The sequence below is a fragment of the Physella acuta genome, unplaced genomic scaffold (genome assembly GCF_028476545.2).
Source record: "Physella acuta isolate Inbredline_101_S28 unplaced genomic scaffold, ASM2847654v3 ptg000353l, whole genome shotgun sequence".
Lineage (NCBI taxonomy): Eukaryota > Metazoa > Mollusca > Gastropoda > Physidae > Physella > Physella acuta.
The window spans coordinates 348660-370418 of record NW_026731872.1 but is presented as its reverse complement, the minus strand read 5'-3'; the positions used below and the strand labels follow the sequence as shown (position 1 = coordinate 370418).

Here is a 21759-nt window from a genome sequence, read left to right as displayed (position 1 = left end):
TAAACAGCAGTGTTTGCGAGCAAGATTTGCTATATAAACAACAGCCATTTGTAAAATAGAGTGGCTTCCCCTGAATCGCTATAAATAAGTTTACAAAAAAAAACTTAAACAAGATGGCTACTATAGTTAACAATTACTAGATCTATATTCTATAGTAAATGAGCATTGTTGCATCTGTTGGAAACAGAGTTTCTTCCAGGCATATCGTCGGGGGGGGGGGGGCGAAATTTTTTTACACCCCCCCCCCCCCCCCCCCCCCGAACGAAATGAAATTTATATAATTTATATAGAAAATATATACTTTTAACAGTGTCCGCCCCCCCCCCCCCCGAAGAAAGTTTACCGCCCCCCTGAAAATTTCAAGTGCCCCCCCCCCCCCCCCCCCGGAGAAAAAAGTCTGGAAGAAACACTGGTTGGAAACATCGCTAGTCTTCATTTATTACTGAAAAGTTTTAATTCTATTGTTTAAAAACAGGTACATAAATGAAACTTTGAAACAGGTTTGTAAATTTCAAGACTAAAATCCTCCTATAAAAGTGTAATAATTAATTAATTATTAAAATTTAAGTCTGAAGGTCGAAGGAAGTTAAGTTTAGTTAAGGCAGTGTGTCAGTCACCTGTTTTTCACATTACTTTTTTTTTTACTAGTAGATCTAGTCGCGGGCGATTTTAATTTTACGTACCTAAAGTCGCCACTTGTTGTAATGAAAAAATTCACTGTGTGTTACTTTAATTGATTAATTCTAGATCTAGACTAGTAGAAATCTAAATTAATATCAATCTTACAAGTTACTGCTACTTTTAAATACTTTAAAATAGATAGTTAGAGTATACTAGAGAAAAGGTCATGGGTCACGATGAAAAAGTAAACGCTAACAACCAAAATATTTTAAAATAATAACAAAGAAAACATGACATTCACAAATATAAAATAAATAGAAGTTGTCGGTATTATGGTTGGGGATAGTCCATAAACGGCGTCACACATTTAAAAAAGATTGATACACCCCCCCTCTCATTATTTAGATCTAGATTCTAGCAATTTGCAAAAAAAAGTTTTTAAAATTTAAAATAGCCTACCAGTTAAAATTCAGTTTCAAACTTTTAAAAAAGAAAGTGTCGTCACACTTTCTGAGCACCACTATTCTTCGTCACACATCGCCTCAGTAATCCTCGTAATATTGTGTTGTGAATTATTTAATTATTATTTTTTACGTTTTTATTACGAAGCAGTGTAACAGAAATTTGTATTGCGTTATTATATTTTGATTCTTTTTGTTTTTGGTGTTTAGACTAACGTTTCTTTCTTTCGTTTTAGTTTTTCCTGTTTTAAAATGGCTGATTCTGAAAACGAAGTGAGTAGAATCTATCATCTTTCTTATAGAAATATAAATTATGTGAACTAATTTTCAATAGTAGATTCTATAGTTTGTTTTTGGAACTAGTTACACTTTATTAACACGATTTTGGGGTTACATTTTTATAGACTTCAGTAGTAGATGTGGGATGTAGTCTAGTTGTAGAGATTTTTTTAGAGATCTAATGAAGAAAATCTTTTTTCCTAGAACTCCAATGATGAAGCAGCAAGCAGTAGAGCATCAAGCCCAGCACAAAGTCCTGGCAGCAACAGAAGTGGTAGTCCTGCAGGGAGCCACAGGAGTGTCAGCCCTGCAGGCAGCAATAGGAGCGCAAGTCCTGCAGGCAGCCAGGGAAGTGGTAGTCCTGCAGGGAGCCACAGGAGTGCCAGTCCTGCAGGCAGTCAGAGAAGTGGAAGCCCAGCAGACAGTGACAGAAGCCCAATAGGCAAGCTCCTTTTTTGTTATCTCTTCTACTTCACTGGTGTAATATAATGAAATTGTGTCTGTTGATTTTTATTTTACCGATTTTTATTTTAATTAGTAAAAAATTACATGCCAAGAAATTTACAGCCATGTTTATATTTCAGTTTTAATTAATTATTTGTTTAATATTTAGGAAGTCCAGTGGGGAGTCACAGGAGTAGGAGTGGCAGTCCAGCAGGTAGTGCACCTGGTAGTGCACCGGGCAGTCCAGCAGGTAGTCACAGAAGTAGGAGTGGCAGTCCAGCAGGTAGTGCACCTGGTAGTCCAGCAGGTAGTGCACCTGGTAGTCCAGCGGATAGTGCACCAGCCAGTCCAGCAGATAGTGCACCGGCCAGTCCAGCAGGAAGTGCACCAGGCAGTCCAGCAGGTAGCCACAGATCAGGAAGTCCTGCTGAAAGCCATAGGTACTTTAAATGAGGATAGTTGAACACATTGCTAAGTGTGAAAGTAAAGATGTGGATTAGTAAAAAATTTTTATTAAAATCTTGTTCTTAAGCTTTTCTAGTGATTGTTAGATTAAATGTTTTATTTTTGTTCATTTAGGAGTGAAAGTCCAGCAGGTAGCCACAGGAGTGGTAGCCCTGCAGGTAGCCACAGGAGTGGTAGCCCTGCAGGTAGCCACAGGAGTGGTAGCCCTGCAGGTAGCCACAGGAGTGGTAGCCCAGCAGGTAGCCACAGGAGTGGTAGCCCTGCAGGTAGCCACAGGAGTGGTAGCCCTGCAGGTAGCCACAGGAGTGCAAGCCCTGCAGGTAGCCACAGGAGTGCAAGCCCTGCAGGTAGCCACAGGAGTGCAAGCCCTGCAGGTAGCCACAGGAGTGGTAGCCCTGTGGGTAGCCACAGGAGTGGTAGCCCTGCGGGTAGCCACAGGAGTGGTAGCCCTGCAGGTAGCCACAGGAGTGGTAGCCCTGCAGGTAGCCACAGGAGTGGTAGCCCTGCAGGTAGCCACAGGAGTGGTAGCCCTGCAGGTAGCCACAGGAGTGCAAGCCCTGCAGGTAGCCACAGGAGTGCAAGCCCTGCAGGTAGTGCAAGAAGTGGGAGTGCTAGTCCCGCCAGAAGTCAGAAGAGTGGAAGCCATAAAAGTGGATCTGCCCACAGCAGTAGAGCAGGTAGGAGCAGCACTAATCAGTACTCAGCACTAAGCAAACACAAGCTTTAATTTATCACTAAATGATTCTTATATTACTTGTAGGTAGCCGAGCCAGTAGTGTTGTCAGCCAGGCCTCATCAACTAGTAAGTCTCACATTCTTTGAGTTGAGCATATATTAGCCTAAATGTATTATAAATGTGCTTGAACACTATTTTGTGACACATCGACTTCTGTAAAGTACATGGTAAACCTTGATTGGTTTGTCTCAGGGCGAAGGAAAGCTTCTGGCTCTGATTCTGATTCTGGCAGTGATGTTCCACACAAGAAATCTCGCAGGCAAATTGGCAGCGATGATGAAGATGATGATGCACATGATAATGATGGTTTGGATGAGATAGACCAAGCAGAAAGAGATGCGCTACTCAAAGAAGGTAAAAATTATTTGTTCAGGCTTTTGTTTACTGGGAAAAAGTAAAAGTTACAATAATTATTTTTACAATCATTATTTTAATATAAATAGTTAAGCTGCACTTTACTTTTTTTTCATTTAAAAACAATTTTCTGCATTAAGAGCTTTTCAGATGTATTTTAAACTTTGTTTTGTGTTTAGATGTATGCTTTTAGCAGGAGTTGCTTAATGTTAATGACATAGTTGTAAGCAGATTTGATTAGGGTATTGTTTGTGTCAGCTGACATGGATTGAACTGTGTGTTTTAGCTGACATGGATTGAACTGACTTGTGTGTTTTAGCTGACATGGACCTGACTGACCTGAAATTGAACTGACTTGTGTGTTTTAGCTGACATGGACCTGACTGACCTGAAATTGAACTGACTTGTGTGTTTTAGCTGACATGGATCTGACTGACCTGAATGCCATGGAGCTGTTTGGAGATGCTGGAGACATCAGCTCTGATGAGGAGGATAAAGAAAAGAGAAGGGAAGATGGGGATGAGGTGGTCAGAAGGGTAGGTACACGCCCTTTACCATTCTGGTGGCATTGATTATGACTTACTTGACTTAGTCCTCTTTGCTCCTTATGGAGCATAGGGCCTCCACCATTTCCTTCCATTTCTTCCTATCCTCGGCTATTAATTTTGACATCTCTCAAAACATCCCTGTTGGATTCAGTTCTTCAAGAAGACTCCGCCTCCAGGTCTGTCTTGGGCGCCCTCTCTTCCGCTTTCCTTGGAGGTTCCACTCAAGCGCTTGGCGTGTAACATTTGTGTGAGCCTTTCGCAGTGTGTGACCCACCCAGCGCCACTTCCTCCTTCTTATTTGCACACCTATAGGCTCCTGCCTAGCTTTCCTCCATAGTTCCAAGTTCGGCACTTTGTCCTGCCATCTCAGTTTCAGTATCTGTCTAAGGCATCTATTCATGAAGGTCTGTATCTTTGCTGTGCTTGCCTTGGAGACTCTCCATGTCTCTGCTCCATACAGCAGAACTGCCTTGACATTAGATTTAAATATCCTAATTTTTGTGGTAATGGAGATGGCCGAACTTTTCCATATGGGTCGCAGGACTGTGAAAGCGCATTGGGCTCTATTACTTGCGCGTATGTCCTCATCTGTGCCTCCCGTTTTGCTGATCTTGCTGCCAAGGTAGCCAAACTCTTGCACATCATTTACCTGTCTTCCGTCTATTGTCACTGGAGCCTCCTGTTTATTGTTAATTCTCATCATTTCTGTCTTTTCTTTGTTGATCTTGAGACCTACGCGCTGCGAGATGGCTCCTAATGCATCAACTTTTTCTTGCATGTCCTGTAGCCTGTGCTAGAGTAGGCATTGATTATGCTGATACAAATATTTAAGTACTTTACGTATTGATGATGTTCTAAAATATTTTGTCTAGGGTGTTATTGATGATGGTTCTAAAATATTTTGTCTAGGGTGTTATTGATGACGATGATGAGAATAAAGAGGAGGAACCACCAGAAAACCGTATAGAAGTGGAGATCCCTCGTATAGTGACAGATCTGGGGTCAGCCCTGCATTACGTCAAACTGCCCAACTTTCTCAGTGTTGAGACCAGGTCTGTTGTGTACTTACATCAGTGCTGCCCTCAATAACACAGTCCAAACCTACCTTCTGGGTTTATATTATAAACATTAATTTCTTAAGACTATACAAAACCAAGTTGTAAACTTGACAGTGTTTGTATTGTAGAAATATTTGCCAGGCTTAGTTTGGTTCACTGTGTTGAATTTGTCCTCAGACCTTACGATGCTGAAACATATGAAGATGAAGTAGATGAAGATGAGGTGTTGGACGAGGAAGGCAGAGCTAGGTTAAAACTTCGTGTTGAGAACACAATCAGGTGGCGCAAGAAGGTGGACGAAGAGGGTAACGAGGTGAAGGACGACAATGGGCAAACTCTCAGGGAGAGCAACGCAAGAATGGTTAAGTGGTCAGATGGCAGGTGAGTGGATAATGTAGTCTGGTGTGTGGATGGTGTGGTCAGGTGTGTGGATGGTGTGGTCAGTTGTGTGGATGATGTGGTCAGGTGAGTGGATGGTGTGGTCAGGTGTGTGGATGGTGTGGTCAGGTGTGTGGATGGTGTGGTCAGGTGAGTGGATGGTGTGGTCAGGTGTATGGATGGTGTGATCAGGTGAGTGGATGGTGTGGTCCTTACATGTACTTGATGTATTCCAGTATGTCCTTACATGTACTTGCTGTATTCCAGCATGTCCTTACATGTACTTGATGTATTCCAGCATGTCCTTACATGTACTTGCTGTATTCCAGCATGTCCTTACATGTACTTGCTGTATTCCAGCATGTCCTTACATGTACTTAATGTATTCCAGCATGTCCTTACATGTACTTGATGTATTCCAGCATGTCCTTACATGTACTTAATGTATTCCAGCATGTCCTTACATGTACTTGATGTATTCCAGCATGTCCTTACATGTACTTGATGTATTTCAGCATGTCCTTACATGTACTTGATGTATTCCAGCATGTCCTTACATGTACTTGATGTATTTCAGCATGTCCTTACATGTACTTGATGTATTCCAGCATGTCCTTACATGTACTTGATGTATTTCAGCATGTCCTTACATGTACTTGATGTATTCCAGCATGTCCTTACATGTACTTGATGTATTTCAGCATGTCCTTACATGTACTTGATGTATTCCAGCATGTCCTTACACTTGGGAGATGAAATATTTGACGTGTACTCCATGCCACTACAAGGAGATTTCAACCACTTGTTTGTCAGGCAGGGTACTGGCCTGCAGGGTCAGTCCATCTTCAAGACCAAACTAGTCTTCAGGTAACTGCCAGTCTATCTAGCTCTTACAATCATCATTTGCTTGATGCTGTGTGGGTTTCTAGTGCTGACACAATGGATTTGTTTGTTACAGGCCACATTCCACAGATTCATTCACCCATCGCAAGATGACCATGTCTTTAGCTGACCGCACAACTAAGACCCAAAAGGTCAAGATTCTACCCATCACTGGACTGGATCCTGAGGCCAACAGATCTGACATGATGAAGGTCAGGGCCTTTGGTTTTACCAATAGAAAGGTTTTGTTCAGAGGGGGTGGGGCAGGGCTTAAAGTGGGACACATTTCTCCTCAGTGTGAGAGCATAGAAGCTTTTAGTGGTCTTTGACTTTGTTTATACTTGACATTGCACTAATGAGACAAACCATATGTGATGAACTCAACAGAAAGAGGAAGAGAAACTGCGGGCTTCCATTCGTCGTGAGAGTCAGCAGAAACGTGTGAGAGAGAGGTCACACACACGAGGGCTGACATCATCCTACTTAGAGGGTCGTGATGAGGATGATGATGAGGATGAAGAGGCAATCTCTATCAGCGCTATCAAGAACAAATACAAGCAGAACAAGGACAACAGTAAGATATTTGTCTTTTCTGCAGTGGGGGGAGGGGGGAACTTACCCTTTTGAATCTGGCTGTCCATATGGCAGATGAAGTAGAGTTCACCTGTGACTGTGACCTCTGCATATGACTTGAGTCAGCTACTCATCAGAGCTGAGTGGACTCATGGACCTCCTACGGAATCAACCCTAGGATCCAAACCCCAGACTTTTGAGTTAGCAGTCATACGCTCTATCATCAGACCATTCCAGCCCACTTTTCAGATGAATGTTCACTACCTAAAGTACTAAATCCTTCCTTACACAGTGTGATTTACATTTGCTAATGTTCACTACCAAAAGTACTAAATCCTTCCTTACACAGTGTGACTTACATTTGCTAATGTTCACTACCAAAAGTACTAAATCCTTCCTTACACAAAGTGACTTACATTTGCTAATGTTCACTACCAAAAGTACTAAATCCTTCCTTACACAAAGTGACTTACATTTGCTAATGTTCACTACCTAAAGTACTAAATCCTTCCTTACACAAAGTGACTTACATTTGCTAATGTTCACTACCTAAAGTACTAAATCCTTCCTTACACAGTGTGACTTACATTTGCTAATGTTCACTACCTAAAGTACTAAATCCGTCCTTACACAGTGTGACTTACATTTGCTTGAACTGAGTGTGGGAAAGAAAAAAATTTTGTCCTAGTCTCTATTCAAATTTTTAAAAATAAATAGTCCTAAATATTGAAGGTGGATAATCTTTCATCATGTTCTCTAACAAATTGCAAATAAATAAATTCTTTGAACTTAAAAATAATTGTTTCATGTTTAAAGCTACACTTATGTAAAGGGCAATAACTTAGGATAACAAGAAGTTGTGTTAGTTCAAAATGTGGACTAAACCAAGAATTTATTTCATGTTTAGAATGAAACAATTCAATCAGTTTTTAACTAAATGAATTGCTGGTTTAATTTTTGCCATTTTATTTTACTTATAAGTTGTTGTGTAAGTTGATATCCCCAACACCAACCATACCACTACACAAACATTTTCTAATGAGTTCTGTTCTTCACATTCAACAATCACAGTACCTTAAGTCACATGGACCCAATTGCTAACTGATTGAGTTTTCTGGTTTGAATTCATAAAAAAATGTATAATTACAGAAAGGGCAAACATCTACTCAAGCGATGAGAGCGAGGAGGAGAAGGAGAGCCGTAAGAAGGTCAAGAGGATCTTAAGTGATGAGGTAAGTTGGCCAGGTTTATATTAATTGATGAGGTAAGTTGGCCAGATTTATATTAAGTGATGAGGTAAGTTGGCCAGATTTATATTCAGTGATGAGGTAAGTTGGCCTGGTTTATATTCAGTGATGAGGTAAGTTGGCCTGGTTTATATTAAGTGATGAGGTAAGTTGGCCAGATTTATATTAAGTGATGAGGTAAGTTGGCCTGGTTTATATTAAGTGATGAGGTAAGTTGGCCAGGTTTATATTAAGTGATGAGGTAAGTTGGCCTGGTTTATATTAAGTGATGAGGTAAGTTGGCCTGGTTTATATTCAGTGATGAGGTAAGTTGGCCAGATTTATATTAAGTGATGAGGTAAGTTGGCCAGATTTATATTCAGTGATGAGGTAAGTTGGCCTGGTTTATATTCAGTGATGAGGTAAGTTGGCCTGGTTTATATTAAGTGATGAGGTAAGTTGGCCAGATTTATATTAAGTGATGAGGTAAGTTGGCCTGGTTTATATTAAGTGATGAGGTAAGTTGGCCAGGTTTATATTAAGTGATGAGGTAAGTTGGCCTGGTTTATATTAAGTGATGAGGTAAGTTGGCCAGGTTTATATTAAGTGATGAGGTAAGTTGGCCTGGTTTATATTTAGTGATGAGGTAAGTTGGTCAGGTTTATATTAAGTGATGAGGTAAGTTGGCCTGGTTTATATTAAGTGATGAGGTAAGTTGGCCAGGTTTATATTAAGTGATGAGGTAAGTTGGCCTGGTTTATATTAAGTGATGAGGTAAGTTGGCCTGGTTTATATTAAGTGATGAGGTAAGTTGGCCTGGTTTATATTAAGTGATGAGGTAAGTTGGCCAGGTTTATATTCAGTGATGAGTAAGTTGGCCAGGTTTATATTAAGTGATGAGGTAAGTTGGCCTGGTTTATATTAAGTGATGAGAAATGTGAATGTATCCACCCATTTGTTTGTCTCCACTAGAGAAATGTGAATGTATCCACCCATTTGTTTGTCTCCACTAGAGAAATGTGAATGTATCCACCCATTTGTTTGTCTCCACTAGAGAAATGTGAATGTATCCACCCATTTGTTTGTCTCCACTAGAGAAATGTGAATGTATCCACCCATTTGTTTGTCTCCACTAGAGAAATGTGAATGTATCCACTAGAGAAATGTGAATGTATCCACCCATTTGTTTGTCTCCACTAGAGAAATGTGAATGTATCCACCCATTTGTTTGTCTCCACTAGAGAAATGTGAATGTATCCACCCATTTGTTTGTCTCCACTAGAGAAATGTGAATGTATCCACTAGATTAATGTGAATGTATCCACCCATTTGTTTGTCTCCACTAGAGAAATGTGAATGTATCCACCCATTTGTTTGTCTCCACTAGAGAAATGTGAATGTATCCACCCATTTGTTTGTTCCACTAGAGAAATGTGAATGTATCCACTAGAGAAATGTGAATGTATCCACCCATTTGTTTGTCTCCACTAGAGAAATGTGAATGTATCCACCCATTTGTTTGTCTCCACTAGAGAAATGTGAATGTATCCACCCAATTGTTTGTCTCCACTAGAGAAATGTGAATGTATCCACTAGAGAAATGTGAATGTATCCACCCATTTGTTTGTCTCCACTAGAGAAATGTGAATGTATCCACCCATTTGTTTGTCTCCACTAGAGAAATGTGAATGTATCCACTAGAGAAATGTGAATGTATCCACCCATTTGTTTGTCTCCACTAGAGAAATGTGAATGTATCCACTAGATTAATGTGAATGTATCCACCCATTTGTTTGTCTCCACTAGAGAAATGTGAATGTATCCACCCATTTGTTTGTCTCCACTAGAGAAATGTGAATGTATCCACTAGAGAAATGTGAATGTATCCACCCATTTGTTTGTCTCCACTAGAGAAATGTGAATGTATCCACTAGAGAAATGTGAATGTATCCACCCATTGTTTGTCTCCACTAGAGAAATGTGAATGTATCCACTAGAGAAATGTCAATGTATCCACCCATTTGTTTGTCTCCACTAGAGAAATGTGAATGTATCCACCAATTTGTATGTCTCCACTAGAGAAATGTGAATGTATCCACCCAATTGTTTGTTTGTCTCCACTAGAGAAATGTGAATGTATCCACTAGAGAAATGTGAATGTATCCACCCATTGTTTGTCTCCACTAGAGAAATGTGAATGTATCCACCCATTTGTTTGTCTCCACCAGAGAAATGTGAATGTATCCACTAGAGAAATGTGAATGTATCCACCCAATTGTTTGTCTCCACTAGAGAAATGTGAATGTATCCACCCAATTGTTTGTCTCCACTAGAGAAATGTGAATGTATCCACTAGAGAAATGTGAATGTATCCACCCATTTGTTTGTCTCCACTAGAGAAATGTGAATGTATCCACCCATTTGTTTGTTCCACTAGAGAAATGTGAATGTATCCACCCATTGTTTGTCTCCACTAGAGAAATGTGAATGTATCCACTAGAGAAATGTGAATGTATCCACCCATTTGTTTGTCTCCACTAGAGAAATGTGAATGTATCCACTAGAGAAATGTGAATGTATCCACTAGAGAAATGTGAATGTATCCACCCATTTGTTTGTCTCCACTAGAGAAATGTGAATGTATCCACCCATTTGTTTGTCTCCACTAGAGAAATGTGAATGTATCCACCCATTTGTTTGTCTCCACTAGAGAAATGTGAATGTATCCACCCATTTGTTTGTCTCCACTAGAGAAATGTGAATGTATCCACCCATTTGTTTGTCTCCACTAGAGAAATGTGAATGTATCCACCCATTGTTTGTCTCCACTAGAGAAATGTGAATGTATCCACTAGAGAAATGTGAATGTATCCACCCATTTGTTTGTCTCCACTAGAGAAATGTGAATGTATCCACCAATTTGTTTGTCTCCACTAGAGAAATGTGAATGTATCCACTAGAGAAATGTGAATGTATCCACCCATTTGTTTGTCTCCACTAGAGAAATGTGAATGTATCCACTAGATTAATGTGAATGTATCCACCCATTTGTTTGTCTCCACTAGAGAAATGTGAATGTATCCACCCAATTGTTTGTCTCCACTAGAGAAATGTGAATGTATCCACTAGAGAAATGTGAATGTATCCACCCATTTGTTTGTCTCCACTAGAGAAATGTGAATGTATCCACCCATTTGTTTGTCTCCACTAGAGAAATGTGAATGTATCCACTAGAGAAATGTGAATGTATCCACCCATTTGTTTGTCTCCACTAGAGAAATGTGAATGTATCCACTAGATTAATGTGAATGTATCCACCCATTTGTTTGTCTCCACTAGAGAAATGTGAATGTATCCACCCATTTGTTTGTCTCCACTAGAGAAATGTGAATGTATCCACTAGAGAAATGTGAATGTATCCACCCATTTGTTTGTCTCCACTAGAGAAATGTGAATGTATCCACTAGAGAAATGTGAATGTATCCACCCATTGTTTGTCTCCACTAGAGAAATGTGAATGTATCCACTAGAGAAATGTCAATGTATCCACCCATTTGTTTGTCTCCACTAGAGAAATGTGAATGTATCCACCAATTTGTATGTCTCCACTAGAGAAATGTGAATGTATCCACCCAATTGTTTGTTTGTCTCCACTAGAGAAATGTGAATGTATCCACTAGAGAAATGTGAATGTATCCACCCATTGTTTGTCTCCACTAGAGAAATGTGAATGTATCCACCCATTTGTTTGTCTCCACCAGAGAAATGTGAATGTATCCACTAGAGAAATGTGAATGTATCCACCCAATTGTTTGTCTCCACTAGAGAAATGTGAATGTATCCACCCAATTGTTTGTCTCCACTAGAGAAATGTGAATGTATCCACTAGAGAAATGTGAATGTATCCACCCATTTGTTTGTCTCCACTAGAGAAATGTGAATGTATCCACCCATTTGTTTGTTCCACTAGAGAAATGTGAATGTATCCACCCATTGTTTGTCTCCACTAGAGAAATGTGAATGTATCCACTAGAGAAATGTGAATGTATCCACCCATTTGTTTGTCTCCACTAGAGAAATGTGAATGTATCCACTAGAGAAATGTGAATGTATCCACTAGAGAAATGTGAATGTATCCACCCATTTGTTTGTCTCCACTAGAGAAATGTGAATGTATCCACCAATTTGTTTGTCTCCACTAGAGAAATGTGAATGTATCCACCAATTTGTTTGTCTCCACTAGAGAAATGTGAATGTATCCACTAGAGAAATGTGAATGTATCCACCCATTTGTTTGTCTCCACTAGAGAAATGTGAATGTATCCACTAGAGAAATGTGAATGTATCCACCCATTGTTTGTCTCCACTAGAGAAATGTGAATGTATCCACTAGAAAAATGTGAATGTATCCACCCATTTGTTTGTCTCCACTAGAGAAATGTGAATGTATCCATCCATTTGTTTGTCTCCACTAGAGAAATGTGAATGTATCCACCCATTTGTTTGTCTCCACTAGAGAAATGTGAATGTATCCACCCATTTGTTTGTCTCCACTAGAGAAATGTGAATGTATCCACTAGAGAAATGTGAATGTATCCACCCATTTGTTTGTCTCCACTAGAGAAATGTGAATGTATCCACCCATTTGTTTGTTCCACTAGAGAAATGTGAATGTATCCACTAGAGAAATGTGAATGTATCCACCCATTTGTTTGTCTCCACTAGAGAAATGTGAATGTATCCACCCATTTGTTTGTCTCCACTAGAGAAATGTGAATGTATCCACCCATTTGTTTGTCTCCACTAGAGAAATGTGAATGTATCCACTAGATTAATGTGAATGTATCCACCCATTTGTTTGTCTCCACTAGAGAAATGTGAATGTATCCACTAGAGAAATGTGAATGTATCCACCCATTTGTTTGTCTCCACCAGAGAAATGTGAATGTATCCACTAGAGAAATGTGAATGTATCCACCCATTTGTTTGTCTCCACTAGAGAAATGTGAATGTATCCACCCATTTGTTTGTTCCACTAGAGAAATGTGAATGTATCCACTAGAGAAATGTGAATGTATCCACCCATTTGTTTGTCTCCACTAGAGAAATGTGAATGTATCCACCCATTTGTTTGTTCCACTAGAGAAATGTGAATGTATCCACCCATTTGTTTGTCTCCACTAGAGAAATGTGAATGTACCCACTAGAGAAATGTGAATGTATCCACCATTTGTTTGTTCCACTAGAGAAATGTGAATGTACCCACTAGAGAAATGTGAATGTATCCACCAATTTGTTTGTCTCCACTAGAGAAATGTGAATGTATCCACTAGAGAAATGTGAATGTATCCACCCATTTGTTTGTCTCCACTAGAGAAATGTGAATGTATCCACTAGATTAATGTGAATGTATCCACCCATTTGTTTGTCTCCACTAGAGAAATGTGAATGTATCCACCCATTTGTTTGTCTCCACTAGAGAAATGTGAATGTATCCACCCATTTGTTTGTCTCCACTAGAGAAATGTGAATGTATCCACCCATTTGTTTGTTCCACTAGAGAAATGTGAATGTATCCACTAGATTAATGTGAATGTATCCACCCATTTGTTTGTCTCCACTAGAGAAATGTGAATGTATCCACTAGAGAAATGTGAATGTATCCACCCATTTGTTTGTCTCCACTAGAGAAATGTGAATGTATCCACCCATTTGTTTGTTCCACTAGAGAAATGTGAATGTATCCACTAGAGAAATGTGAATGTATCCACCCATTTGTTTGTCTCCAATAGAGAAATGTGAATGTATCCACTAGAGAAATGTGAATGTATCCACCCATTGTTTGTCTCCACTAGAGAAATGTGAATGTATCCACTAGAGAAATGTCAATGTAACCACCCATTTGTTTGTCTCCACTAGAGAAATGTGAATGTATCCACCAATTTGTATGTCTCCACTAGAGAAATGTGAATGTATCCACCCATTTGTTTGTCTCCACTAGAGAAATGTGAATGTATCCACCCATTTGTTTGTCTCCACTAGAGAAATGTGAATGTATCCACCCATTGTTTGTTTGTCTCCACTAGAGAAATGTGAATGTATCCACTAGAGAAATGTGAATGTATCCACCCATTTGTTTGTCTCCACTAGAGAAATGTGAATGTATCCACCCATTTGTTTGTCTCCACTAGAGAAATGTGAATGTATCCACTAGAGAAATGTGAATGTATCCACCCAATTGTTTGTCTCCACTAGAGAAATGTGAATGTATCCACCCAATTGTTTGTCTCCACTAGAGAAATGTGAATGTATCCACTAGAGAAATGTGAATGTATCCACCCATTTGTTTGTCTCCACTAGAGAAATGTGAATGTATCCACCCATTTGTTTGTTCCACTAGAGAAATGTGAATGTATCCACCCATTGTTTGTCTCCACTAGAGAAATGTGAATGTATCCACTAGAGAAATGTGAATGTATCCACCCATTTGTTTGTCTCCACTAGAGAAATGTGAATGTATCCACTAGAGAAATGTGAATGTATCCACTAGAGAAATGTGAATGTATCCACCCATTTGTTTGTCTCCACTAGAGAAATGTGAATGTATCCACCAATTTGTTTGTCTCCACTAGAGAAATGTGAATGTATCCACTAGAGAAATGTGAATGTATCCACCCATTTGTTTGTCTCCACTAGAGAAATGTGAATGTATCCACCCATTTGTTTGTCTCCACTAGAGAAATGTGAATGTATCCACCCATTTGTTTGTCTCCACTAGAGAAATGTGAATGTATCCACCCATTTGTTTGTTCCACTAGAGAAATGTGAATGTATCCACTAGAGAAATGTGAATGTATCCACCCATTTGTTTGTCTCCACTAGAGAAATGTGAATGTATCCACCCATTTGTTTGTCTCCACTAGAGAAATGTGAATGTATCCACCCATTTGTTTGTCTCCACTAGAGAAATGTGAATGTATCCACTAGATTAATGTGAATGTATCCACCCATTTGTTTGTCTCCACTAGAGAAATGTGAATGTATCCACTAGAGAAATGTGAATGTATCCACCCATTTGTTTGTCTCCACCAGAGAAATGTGAATGTATCCACTTGAGAAATGTGAATGTATCCACCCATTTGTTTGTCTCCACTAGAGAAATGTGAATGTATCCACCCATTTGTTTGTTCCACTAGAGAAATGTGAATGTATCCACTAGAGAAATGTGAATGTATCCACCCATTTGTTTGTCTCCACTAGAGAAATGTGAATGTATCCACCCATTTGTTTGTTCCACTAGAGAAATGTGAATGTATCCACCCATTTGTTTGTCTCCACTAGAGAAATGTGAATGTATCCACTAGAGAAATGTCAATGTATCCACCCATTTGTTTGTCTCCACTAGAGAAATGTGAATGTATCCACCAATTTGTTTGTCTCCACTAGAGAAATGTGAATGTATCCACCCATTGTTTGTTTGTCTCCACTAGAGAAATGTGAATGTATCCACTAGAGAAATGTGAATGTATCCACCCATTGTTTGTCTCCACTAGAGAAATGTGAATGTATCCACCCATTTGTTTGTCTCCACTAGAGAAATGTGAATGTATCCACTAGAGAAATGTGAATGTATCCACCCAATTGTTTGTCTCCACTAGAGAAATGTGAATGTATCCACCCAATTGTTTGTCTCCACTAGAGAAATGTGAATGTATCCACTAGAGAAATGTGAATGTATCCACCCATTTGTTTGTCTCCACTAGAGAAATGTGAATGTATCCACCCATTTGTTTGTTCCACTAGAGAAATGTGAATGTATCCACCCATTGTTTGTCTCCACTAGAGAAATGTGAATGTATCCACTAGAGAAATGTGAATGTATCCACCCATTTGTTTGTCTCCACTAGAGAAATGTGAATGTATCCACCCAATTGTTTGTCTCCACTAGAGAAATGTGAATGTATCCACTAGAGAAATGTGAATGTATCCACCCATTTGTTTGTCTCCACTAGAGAAATGTGAATGTATCCACCCATTTGTTTGTTCCACTAGAGAAATGTGAATGTATCCACCCATTGTTTGTCTCCACTAGAGAAATGTGAATGTATCCACTAGAGAAATGTGAATGTATCCACTAGAGAAATGTGAATGTATCTACCCTTTTGTTTGTCTCCACTAGAGAAATGTAAATGTATCCACCAATTTGTTTGTCTCCACTAGAGAAATGTGAATGTATCCACCAATTTGTTTGTCTCCACTAGAGAAATGTGAATGTATCCACTAGAGAAATGTGAATGTATCCACCCATTTGTTTGTCTCCACTAGAGAAATGTGAATGTATCCTCTAGAGAAATGTGAATGTATCCACCCATTGTTTGTCTCCACTAGAGAAATGTGAATGTATCCACTAGAGAAATGTGAATGTATCCACCCATTTGTTTGTCTCCACTAGAGAAATGTGAATGTATCCATCAATTTGTATGTCTCCACTAGAGAAATGTGAATGTATCCACCCATTTGTTTGTCTCCACTAGAGAAATGTGAATGTATCCACTAGAGAAATGTGAATGTATCCACCCATTTGTTTGTCTCCACTAGAGAAATGTGAATGTATCCATCAATTTGTATGTCTCCACTAGAGAAATGTGAATGTATCCACCCATTTGTTTGTCTCCACTAGAGAAATGTGAATGTATCCACCCATTGCATGTCTCCACTAGAGAAATGTGAATGTATCCACTAGAGAAATGTGAATGTATCCACCCATTTGTTTGTCTCCACTAGAGAAATGTGAATGTATCCACTAGATTAATGTGAATGTATCCATCCATTTGTTTGTCTCCACTAGAGAAATGTGAATGTATCCACCCATTGTTTGTCTCCACTAGAGAAATGTGAATGTATCCACCCATTTGTTTGTCTCCACTAGAGAAATGTGAATGTATCCACCCATTGTTTGTCTCCACTAGAGAAATGTGAATGTATCCACCCATTTGTTTGTCTCCACTAGAGAAATGTGAATGTATCCACCAATTTGTTTGTCTCCACTAGAGAAATGTGAATGTACCCACTAGAGAAATGTGAATGTATCCACCCATTTGTTTGTCTCCACTAGAGAAACGTGAATGTATCCACTAGATTAATGTGAATGTATCCATCCATTTGTTTGTCTCCACTAGAGAAATGTGAATGTATCCACCCATTGTTTGTCTCCACTAGAGAAATGTGAATGTATCCACCCATTTGTTTGTCTCCACTAGAGAAATGTTAATGTATCCACCCATTGTTTGTCTCCACTAGAGAAATGTGAATGTACCCACTAGAGAAATGTGAATGTATCCACCCATTTGTTTGTCTCCACTAGAGAAATGTGAATGTATCCACTAGAGAAATGTGAATGTATCCACCAATTTGTTTGTCTCCACTAGAGAAATGTGAATGTATCCACCCATTTGTTTGTCTCCACTAGAGAAATGTGAATGTATCCACTAGAGAAATGTGAATGTATCCACCCATTTGTTTGTTTGTCTCCACTAGAGAAATGTGAATGTATCCACTAGAGAAATGTGAATGTATCCACCCATTTGTTTGTTTGTCTCCACTAGAGAAATGTGAATGTATCCACTAGAGAAATGTGAATGTATCCACCCATTTGTTTGTTTGTCTCCACTAGAGAAATGTGAATGTATCCACTAGAGAAATGTGAATGTATCCACTAGAGAAATGTGAATGTATCCACCCATTTGTTTGTCTCCACTAGAGAAATGTGAATGTATCCACCCATTTGTTTGTTCCACTAGAGAAATGTGAATGTATCCACCCATTTGTTTGTTCCACTAGAGAAATGTGAATGTATCCACTAGAGAAATGTGAATGTATCCACCCATTTGTTTGTTTGTCTCCACTAGAGAAATGTGAATGTATCCACCCATATGTTTGTCTCCACTAGAGAAATGTGAATGTATCCACCAATTTGTTTGTTTGTCTCCACTAGAGAAATGTGAATGTATCCACTAGAGAAATGTGAATGTATCCACCCATTTGTTTGTCTCCACTAGAGAAATGTGAATGTATCCACCCATTTGTTTGTTTGTCTCCACTAGAGAAATGTGAATGTATCCACCCATATGTTTGTCTCCACTAGAGAAATGTGAATGTATCCACCAATTTGTTTGTTTGTCTCCACTAGAGAAATGTGAATGTATCCACTAGATTAATGTGAATGTATCCACCCATTTGTTTGTCTCCACTAGAGAAATGTGAATGTATCCACCCATTTGTTTGTCTCCACTAGAGAAATGTGAATGTATCCACTAGAGAAATGTGAATGTATCCACCCATTTGTTTGTTCCACTAGAGAAATTTGAATGTATCCACTAGATTAATGTGAATGTATCCACCCATTTGTTTGTCTCCACTAGAGAAATGTGAATGTATCCACCCATTTGTTTGTCTCCACTAGAGAAATGTGAATGTATCCACTAGAGAAATGTGAATGTATCCACCCATTTGTTTGTCTCCACTAGAGAAATGTGAATGTATCCACCCATTTGTTTGTCTCCACTAGAGAAATGTGAATGTATCCACCCATTTGTTTGTCTCCACTAGAGAAATGTGAGTGTATCCACTAGAGAAATGTGAATGTATCCACCCATTTGTTTGTCTCCAGGAATCTGAAGAAGAAGGCGGGGGTGACCTGAGTGCCAAGAAAAGGAAAGCCAAAGCTTTACTCAGTGACAGCGAGGGGGAGGAGGGGGGAGAGGAAAAGGGAGGAGGCGAGGGGGTGGAAAATGTGTCTGGTGCTGGGGGAGGAGGTGGGAGTGATAGCGATTAGTTGTTAAATGTTGTGTTTTGATTGGTTATTTTATGTCAACTGTTCTTTGATTGGTTGGATATTTTTAATATGTAATTTGAGCAGCATTTTGATTGGTTGATGTGTGTTTGAACAAATGGGAGGTAAGAAAGGATGTGCTAGTTGAGGAGAGACCAGGAGGTTGTTGTGAGCCTGCCTCTGTTATTTGCATGTAAATAAAACTTTTTCTTTCATCTCGCCTCTGTTATTTACACTTGTGGCTGTATCACAGGCGTTGAGTAGAACCTACCTATGGTGACAACCCCACCCCATCATGGAGTAGAACCTACCTATGGTGACAACCCCACCCCATCATGGAGTAGAACCTACCTATGGTGACAACCCCACCCCATCACGGAGTAGAACCTATCTATGGTGACAACCCCACCCATCATGGAGTAGAACCAACCTATGGTGACAACCCCACCCCATCACGGAGTAGAACCTATCTATGGTGACAACCCCACCCCATCACGGAGTAGAACCTACCTATGGTGACAACCCCACCCCATCACGGAGTAGAACCTATCTATGGTGACAACCCCACCCATCATGGAGTAGAACCAACCTATGGTGACAACCCCACCCCATCACGGAGTAGAACCTATCTATGGTGACAACCCCACCCATCATGGAGTAGAACCAACCTATGGTGACAACCCCACCCCATCACGGAGTAGAAGAACCTACCTATGGTGACAACCCCACCCCATCACGGAGTAGAACCTACCTATGGTGACAACCCCACCCCATCACGGAGTAGAAGAACCTACCTATGGTGACAACCCCACCCCATCACGGAGTAGAACCTACCTATGGTGACAACCCCACCCCATCACGGAGTAGAACCTACCTATGGTGACAACCCCACCCCATCACGGAGTAGAAGAACCTACCTATGGTGACAACCCCACCCCATCACGGAGTAGAACCTACCTATGGTGACAACCCCACCCCATCACGGAGTAGAACCTACCTATGGTGACAACCCCACCCCATCACGGAGTAGAAGAACCTACCTATGGTGACAACCCCACCCCTAACTCACTCACTGCAAAACTTTGACGCCGGCCCACAGTTTCATGTTTTAAACGTGTTTGTGATCAAATCAACCACCTCACACTGAGTCAGACCATGATGTCGGTTTTCACACGACCAAAACATGAGTACCACGTGATGTCCAGGTGTGAGCAGTCATTCACAAGTTGCTTGACATCACGTGACAAACGTACAGCTTCATGTTTAATGAGATTTTTATAGGCAAACCACATCATTGCAGAATATAACTCATAACTATTAACATTACAACTTGCTCTCACCACAACGTGGCCACTTGTCTCACCACAACTTGGCCACTTGTCTCACCACAACTTGGCCACTTGTCTCACCACAACTTGGCCACTTGTCTCACCACAACTTGGCCACTTGTCTCACCACAACTTGGCCACTTGTCTCACCACAACTTGGCCACTTGTCTCACCACAACTTGGCCACTTGTCTCACCACAACTTGGCCACTTGTCTCACCACAACTTGGCCACTTGTCTCACCACAACTTGGCCACTTGTCTCACCACAACTTGGCCACTTGTCTCACCACAACTTGTCTCACCACAACTTGGCCACTTGTCTCACCACAACTTGTCTCACCACAACTTGGCCACTTGTCTCACCACAACTTGGCCACTTGTCTCACCACAACTTGGCCACTTGTCTCACCACAACTTGGCCACTTGTCTCACCACAACTTGACCACTTGTCTCACCGCAACTTGGCCACTTGTCTCACCACAACTTGTCTCACCACAACTTGGCCACTTGTCTCACCACAACTTGGCCACTTGTCTCACCACAACTTGGCCACTTGTCTCACCACAACTTGGCCACTTGTCTCACCACAACTTGGCCACTTGTCTCGCCACAACTTGGCCACTTTTCTCACCACAACTTGGCCACTTGTCTCACCACAACTTGGCCACTTGTCTCACCACAACTTGGCCACTTGTCTCACCACAACTTGACCACTTGTATCACCACAACTTGGCCACTTGTCTCACCACAACTTGGCCACTTGTCTCACCACAACTTGGCCATCTCTCCTAAGACACGCCTACATGACACTGCTTCTCCCTGTAAGTAAATAATGAATTGTTAGACACCCCCCACCCCCCCCCCCCTTGTTGACTCAGCCACCATCTGGCACAACTCCCCCATCGATCTCCAGCTGCACGCATCAATCTGCGCCAATAACTGATCGAGCGTGTCACTACACGCCGGTCTCGCTTGGCTGGCCATACCGGCTATACACAACTTTATATCAACAATTTTTGTGCTTATATCACGGCTATAAACACAACTTTGTATCAACAATCTTTGTGCTTATATCACGGCTATAAACACAACTTTATATCAACAATCTTTGTGCTTATATCACGGCTATAAACACAACTTTGTATCAACAATCTTTGTGCGAAAGTATTTTACGTTTGACTATCATGATCCGTCCCTCCCCTCCCACCCCCCTCCCCCGGATTTGTCAGATGTGTGTTTGCTTAATAAAACAAGGTTCAACCACCCCATCCATGCAACATCTTGTCAACATTTTGTCAACACCATCCCACACTGGATGACGTCATAGCACTCCTCGATATAAAGCAAGTGCTACGCCGTCTATATTTTGTACATCACATATTTGTTCTGTTATTTGTTTCTTTATATATGTTTCGTTATTTGCTTAGTTATACTGTCAATATATTTACATACACCATATTACTTTCTCGTCTGCGGAGTATCGGGGGACTGTATTGTAATCGTTCAAAATATCGTTTTACACATGCCTCAGTCGGAAAATATTACTTTTGTTATCTTGTCTATCGCTCGGTGTG

The 21759-nt window shown here is 40.3% G+C and overlaps 1 protein-coding gene across 2 annotated transcripts; it reads left to right on the top strand.

Annotated features, from left to right (window-relative positions):
* Window positions 1–1283: 1283 nt before the first annotated feature.
* LOC131941240 (RNA polymerase-associated protein LEO1) lies at window positions 1284–19068 on the top strand. 2 transcript variants are annotated; one of them, XM_059300355.1, is made up of 14 exons: window positions 1284–1355; window positions 1566–1803; window positions 1975–2245; window positions 2385–2947; window positions 3031–3072; window positions 3199–3360; window positions 3778–3896; window positions 4818–4960; window positions 5144–5347; window positions 6077–6211; window positions 6303–6438; window positions 6614–6800; window positions 7949–8031; window positions 18695–19068. In XM_059300355.1, exons 1-14 carry the CDS (start codon window positions 1335–1337, stop codon window positions 18857–18859), a joined length of 2469 nt encoding a protein of 822 aa, XP_059156338.1. In that variant the 5' UTR covers window positions 1284–1334; the 3' UTR covers window positions 18860–19068. The 2 variants fall into 2 exon arrangements, with proteins under 2 accessions (XP_059156338.1, XP_059156339.1); XM_059300356.1 differs by lacking the exon at window positions 1975–2245 and having other exon boundaries at window positions 1566–1804; window positions 2391–2947; window positions 4818–4962; window positions 5146–5347; window positions 18695–19067.
* Window positions 19069–21759: the final 2691 nt, after the last annotated feature.